Source organism: Nelumbo nucifera, chromosome 6 (genome assembly GCF_055504915.1).
Source record: "Nelumbo nucifera cultivar China Antique chromosome 6, China Antique-T2T, whole genome shotgun sequence".
In the NCBI taxonomy this organism is placed as follows: Eukaryota; Viridiplantae; Streptophyta; class Magnoliopsida; order Proteales; family Nelumbonaceae; genus Nelumbo; species Nelumbo nucifera.
The window spans coordinates 31,641,472-31,648,144 of NC_142654.1; the positions used below are offsets into that span (position 1 = coordinate 31,641,472).

A 6,673-nucleotide genomic window follows, 5' to 3' on the forward strand; every position below is an offset into this window, starting at 1 on the left:
AAAATATTACATATAATATAAATTATACATATTATGTTATAATATTTATATATAAAATATATAATCTAATGTAAAATAACATGATATGCATATATATACATTATACACAAAATGTGTAAGTTTAAATATATGTGGGACAAGCTGGGCTTGAAGTATTAAACCCAAGCCCAACCCTAAAATTTGTGAATCTGATGTAGGCCTAGGCCTGGGCCAGGCCTGAACACAAAACCCAGGCCCAAGCCCAGAATTTTTGAACCGGGCTTATGTAGGCTGGGCTAAGCCGAGCTGAAATGATCACTCCTAGTTCATAACATGAGACAATGAGTGCTCAACAAAGCCACGAGCCGTCTCCCCGGTAGTGACATGGGCTTAAATTCTCGTGAATAATTTGACCCCTAACATGGATTGAATCAAATTGAGCATTTTGCAAAGCTAAGCTTAAATGGCTCGTGAATAATTACATGAGCTTAAATTCTCACACTAGTTCCATGCATGTATTAGAATCAAATCCTAAAATGAGTTCTACCTACATGTTACGAGGTATAATCCGTCGTGATCACAAGAGAGGATTCAAGTCAAATTCAGCCAAATATATATCTAGCTATTTAAACTTGACTTGGCTCAAGTCAATTTGATAATGAGCTTGATTTGAGCTAAAAACATGAGCTCGAATTCAATTCAATTTAAAAACTCAAATGTTCAAATTCAGCTAAGATTGAACTTAATATTATTGGGAAAATGGAGTTAAAGAAATTAGAGGAGAAGCTCCGATGCATATCTAAAGATACTATATTTAGAATGTTATTTGCTTCCACACATTTTATTGAGTTTGTTGTTGGGTTAATAATACATTCGTTTCCATGCCAATTTACAACAAAGTCTAATGTGACAAACTACAACCAATAAAGTTGAAGATTCTCCGAAATTACCTTCTTGAGACAGTAATATATTAGAATGAAAGAGACGATAGTGCTTTTTTTTTCAGTGAGAAATTAGTGAAAATTATGCATACAACCAGCTTGAGTTACATCCTTTTATAAGTTTTGAAGAATCATCATGAAAAGGGGTAGAAATTCAACTCTACGATTATTCACAGAATGTTAGAAATTAATGATTATTAATATTTAAATAAAGTCTCTTAATCACACCCGATCAAATCATGACCATTAAATTAATTTAAAACAACAACTATCTCATTGCACCGGTAGACAACACAAATCATGATCAAATCACACCCGATCAAATCATGCAATTCTCTTACTTGCAATTTTGTAATTTCACAAATGACTTGAAAATTGTGGCCTATGATTTTTACCCAATTTGTCACTCTATGATTTCATGCCGTATCATCACAATTTATCTCATTGTATCAGGTGTCATCACATTAAAATATAGTCATTTCATATAAAGCACGCGGGTGAACTTTAAAGAATCTCATTGCACCGGTATTAAATCTTTATATAAAAATTTAAATCAAATTCAGTGATTTTCAATATGAGACCAATTCAAAAATAAAAAATAAATTAATTTAGTGAAAACTTTTAAAACTATTTTTAAGATGCATGTGTAGAGATATATTCAAAGCTGCCATTAAATATAAACCGAGGTTTAAGAAAAGAGCGTATAGATTGGGCTCCGACTTTTAACTTGATTTACGAGTCAAATGGAATGATTTCATGCTAAGGTCGGTTCTACCCCGCACGTACGTTTTTCCCTTGTTTTTTTGAAGTACCTCACCTACGTTTACTTCGTCGGAAAGGAACCCTTCGTGACGGATCCAAACAAACTTTTCACGATCCAAACTCGAACTTCCATATCCGGTAGGTTGCTGCGAAATTTCTAGATTGTACTTACATATTTACCCTTGATTATAACCATAAGTATAAAAGATCTGTGAAGGGCAATTCAGTAAATAAGAACCAAACACGATCACAAGTTTGAACGACTAGTACCAAAGTCGTTGATCCAGAATCCAGAAGCCGCAGCGAAGCATACTCACCACGACGCGTTAAATAGGTTCTCGCTCGTTTCCCCGTTCGCAGTCTATACCTTTCATTTTCAACTGAGATCATCGTCTCCCGAATAAACTTTTCATTCTTGTTCCCTCCCCTTCCTCTCGTTTTCTTTATTTCTCTGAAATTGAAAGAATGGAAGCCTTTTCTTCGTTTTTCCAGTCTCAATCGAGTTCTCGAAGCGGATGGAGTTATGAATCCCTGAAGAATTTTCGTCAGATCTCTCCGACAGTACAGAACCATCTGAAACAGGTATAGAATACCACGAAAATATTCAACTGTGTTTCCATTCCTCAGTTAAGGTTTTTTCCCTTTCTTTGGATGCCTTTTCTTCTTTTATTGTGGGCTCTTTTGCTTGGTCTGGTCGATTTGACGAGGTTTTGGTTCGATTTTTTATAATTTATATGGGGTAATCGTTCTATAAGTGAGTCTGCCTAGCTTTATCTTAACTGCTCTTTGTTTGGTGTTAGAGATTGATTCGTAGGGGCTGATTGCTATTGTTGTCTTCTGAGTTATTTCTATTTGTATATTGTTTTCCTTTTTTATGCGGTTCTTGTTTTTCTTCCTGAAGTGGTCGTAGTAGTTGATGCTTTAAGGAGACTACTTTTTGTTACCTGGATATTGGTTCTGTTCATTTTTTTTTCCTTTTTTTCTGTGGGAATTTAATATTTAGGGTTTTCTTTGAATTTGCATATCTAATTTTCTTATATGTCTTCGTTATTGGCAGGTTTATCTTTCGTTATGTTGTGCTCTGATAGCCTCGGCGGTAGGAGTCTATCTGCATCTCCTTTGGAACATTGGTGGTTTATTCACAACGCTGGGATGTCTGGGTAGCATGGCATGGCTACTCTCCACGCATCCATATGAAGAGGTATTGGTGGTTTATTCACTTCTCTATCTCTCTTTATTATCCTCTGTTTAGCCATTGTACTCGACTAAACTTTAATCTTCAACTTGTTTCCTTTTTTGGGGAGCAGAGGAAAAGGGTTGGTCTCTTAATGGCAGCTGGCCTCTTTGAAGGAGCTTCTTTGGGTCCTCTCATTGACTTTGCCATCCGGATCGATCAAAGGTATATCTTATTTGTCAGTTGTTTTAGTTTTTCCATACTCTGATTACTGTGGGTTATCTCATAGCTTAAGTTTGTTATATGAAATGTTAGAAGTTAGATCAATGTAGAAACTTCTTTGGTAATGCTATCGATATATTCCATGTTTTCTGTTCTGTATTTTCTTGAAAGTTTATTGGTTTATGCTTCTAAATCCATCCTAAAAAATGAAAAAGTCTAAATCAGAAATTAGAATAAGGTGAGGATGTGGTGATTGGTGTATATGCTTGGTGTTTGTGTTTCTGTATATGAGGGGATTTGTATGTCTGAGTATTTTAGATAATAAATCACTTCACCATTTATGGTGTAACAAACTAACAATGGACTTCATTGCTAATTCCTTATATTGAACTTCCCAATCTCATTGGCACACATGGTAAATTTGACTGAACGAGAAGCAGCAATGAGAACGTTGAATGGATTACTAAAGGCTAGCTTTTATTGGCTTACTCAACTGAGAGACTAGTGACAGTAAATGGATGTTGAAATTTGAATATAAAGGGGTTGTTTTCAGATATGAGATGATCCTAATTGCTATATTTTAGTAGCTACGCAAGCAATGGCTCATTGGAAATTTTGCTCTTAACAAACATGGGTTTTTAAGTTGTTCTGCTCGGAGATGGAACATTTGACTACAATGATCGTCTCTACAAACTAACAGACTTCTAATGTGTACAGTTGATTGTTATTTTGACTGCAGCATTCTGATTAGTGCATTTGTGGGGACTGCTGTGGCCTTTGGATGTTTCTCAGCTGCAGCCATGCTGGCGAGGCGTAGGGAGTTCCTTTACTTGGGAGGCTTGTTGTCCTCTGGCCTGTCGATCCTTTTCTGGTTGCATTTCGCATCCTCCATCTTTGGAGGCTCCACAGCCATCTTCAAGTTTGAGGTGAGAAAGGATCTGCCCAAGCCCAACCTATAGTTGTCAACGCAACGCCTAGGGGACAAGGTGTCCTCGTCTAATTGCTAAGCAGTTTTGTACTATGCATTATAAAATACTTTTTTATTCTTTATTTTTTGACATAATTATAAAATAGGCATTATTAAATTAAATTATTCATTTTGTGTATTTATATATTAATTTCTTTTTATTATTTTTTTATTTGTTAGGGTTTAATCAATACAAACATTGCTAAATGCTGTATTGAACCCGCAAAGATTTTAAAACCTGAACCAATAAGTTTCTACCCAAAAAAAAAAACAATAAGGAAGAACTTAAAATTTTGTCTAATCAACACATTTTCTACTACTTTTTTTCTTATAATAAAAATAAGAGTTCAGCCCTTGTATTTTTTGAATATTCTTTTCTTAATGAATAATTATTAAGGAAATATGGTTATAGGAACTACTCTAGGATCTATGTTTTCTACATAAAAAAATCCATCACCTAGGTGATTAGGCGACTCCTTGTCCTTGGCGCCTTTGAAAACTATGGCCCAAACAAAGCACTCCCATCTTTGGACAGTTTTTTAGTAAAACGCATTTGTCTAATTGCGTTTGGTTCATGTTTGCTTATAAATGCAGTTATATTTTGGGCTTTTGGTGTTTGTGGGGTACATGGTGGTAGACACCCAGGAAATAATTGAGAAAGCACACTTTGGGGATCTCGATTATGTGAAACATGCCTTGACCCTTTTCACTGATTTTGCTGCTGTTTTTGTTAGAATTCTTATAATCATGGTGAGTTGAAGCTGACCTCTCTCTCTCTCTCTTCGTAGTTGGTACATTTCTTTCATGAACTTACAATGTGATTGAACTGTTATTTGCAGTTGAAAAATGCTGGTGAGAAGGACGCGAGGGAGAAAAGAAAGCGAAGGAATTGAACTTCATCAGAGTAGTGAGACCAAAGAATTGCATATGATTGCTCAGAAGTCACTTTGGTTATGTAGCTGATGTATAAATGCTTGGAAATCGAACACATGTAAAAAGTGTGACAAGAGATTCCTTATTATTCGGTTGTGGCGAATTGTTGTAGATGTTGGTTGGCTTTTGGTTTTGATTGGTAATTTGTTTTGTACGGACGTTGTGTTTGTAGTCCTAGGGGTGCCTACAGTTCGGCGTTTCGGTTAACCGAATCGACTTGATCGGTTTTTTAAAAATCTACACCGAAGTAACTGGTTAATTGGTCCATAGGTTAACTAGTGGACCGGTTAACCGTGGTTATGTAGCTGATGTATAAATGCTTGGAAATCGTAACACATGTAAAAAGTGTGATAAGAGATTCCTTATTATTCGGTTGTGGCTAATTGTTGTAGATGTTGGTTGGCTTTTGGTTTTGATTGGTAATTTGTTTTGTAGGGACGTTGTGTTTGTAGTCCTACGGGTGCCTACAGTTCGGCGTTTCGGTTAACTGAACCGTGGGGTTTTTTCAATCGAACCGACTTGATCGGTTTTTTAAAAATCTAAATCGAAGTAACTGGTTAATCGGTCCATCGGTTAACTAGTGGACCGGTTAACCGTGGTTATGTAGCTGATGTATAAATGCTTGGAAATCGTAACACGTAAAAGTGTGATAAGAGATTCCTTATTATTAGATGTTGGTTGGCTTTTGGTTTTGATTGGTAATTTGTTTTGTACGGACGTTGTGTTTGTAGTCCTTAATCGAACCGTAGGGTTTTTTCAATTGAACCGACTTGATCGGTTTTTTAAAAATCTAAACCGAAGTAACTGGTTAATTGGTCCATCGGTTAATTTTTTTTTTTCACTCAAAATTAAGAAAAAAGGCAAAAAGTTATTTGGCCTAAGAGGTGGCGGAGCCGCGGAGATGAGATGAGAGAAACAATGACAGTGCCTAGGAGGTGATGGTCCTGGTGGAGTTGAGGTGGTCATTGTGTTTTGGTTGGTTGTTGTAGGGGTGGGCAAAAAAACCGAAGTTGAGGCCGTGATCAGCGTTTTGATGGTTGGCATGATGGAGACGGAGATGACAGGCAATAGAGAGAGAAAAAGTCACAAGTAAGCATCGAAGCAAGAGAAGAATTGGCCATTATGTGAGACTTGAAAGGCCATTGGTCGGAGGATATGCCGGAGGAAAAACTAGAAAGATGAAGAAAGTCGGGAGAAAAAAGTGAAGAATCACAAGAGAGACTTAGGCCTTGTTCGATAATGCTGAACGCTTACCTCTTATCACTCACCAAATGCGTTCCACGACTAAAGGCCCATTCGATAACATTTATTGTTGAAAGTTATAGGGCATTAAATACTACTCTGTACAACGAATTTATTTGTTGATCGTTTGATGATTTTGCCCTTTTAACTTTAAAAGTGGATGAACGTTGGACCCATCTTCTGCCATTTCAGAAGCTCTTTTGATGCTGTTTGTGCTGATTGATCGGATACGAAAATGTTGCTGCTACATCGGAGGAGAGGTTGGAGGTTGCCGCCAGAGGAATCTTGGCCATTAATCGTTGTCCGGTTACTTGTTGGAGTGATTTTGAAAATGTACATTCTTTTTACACTGCTTGTCTCAGACGGCCGGTTGGATCAACGCTGGAGTTGTAATCTCTGGTAAGGACAATAAACGTTGCCGAATCAATGTATTGGCGTCGTGTATGAGTTGTC

The 6,673-nt window shown here is 36.7% G+C and overlaps 1 protein-coding gene across 1 annotated transcript; it reads left to right on the forward strand.

Annotated features, from left to right (window-relative positions):
• The first annotated feature begins 1,962 nt into the window (after positions 1–1,962).
• On the forward strand, positions 1,963–5,361 carry LOC104598407 (bax inhibitor 1-like). The gene is made up of 6 exons (XM_010260445.3): positions 1,963–2,264; positions 2,740–2,883; positions 2,990–3,081; positions 3,818–4,004; positions 4,640–4,795; positions 4,885–5,361. The coding sequence occupies exons 1-6, from the start codon at positions 2,148–2,150 to the stop codon at positions 4,936–4,938; spliced, it is 750 nt and encodes a 249-aa protein (XP_010258747.1). The 5' UTR covers positions 1,963–2,147; the 3' UTR covers positions 4,939–5,361.
• The last annotated feature ends 1,312 nt before the right edge of the window (positions 5,362–6,673 follow it).

Excerpts from the sequence above, each read along its gene's own strand:
- LOC104598407 (XM_010260445.3), top strand. The coding sequence starts at position 2,148 with ATGGAAGCCTTTTCTTCGTTTTTCCAGTCTCAATCGAGTTCTCGAAGC. Across the intron at positions 2,884-2,989 it reads CCACGCATCCATATGAAGAG|AGGAAAAGGGTTGGTCTCTT; the intron begins GTATTGGTGGTT and ends TTTGGGGAGCAG. Across the intron at positions 4,005-4,639 it reads CAGCCATCTTCAAGTTTGAG|TTATATTTTGGGCTTTTGGT; the intron begins GTGAGAAAGGAT and ends TTATAAATGCAG.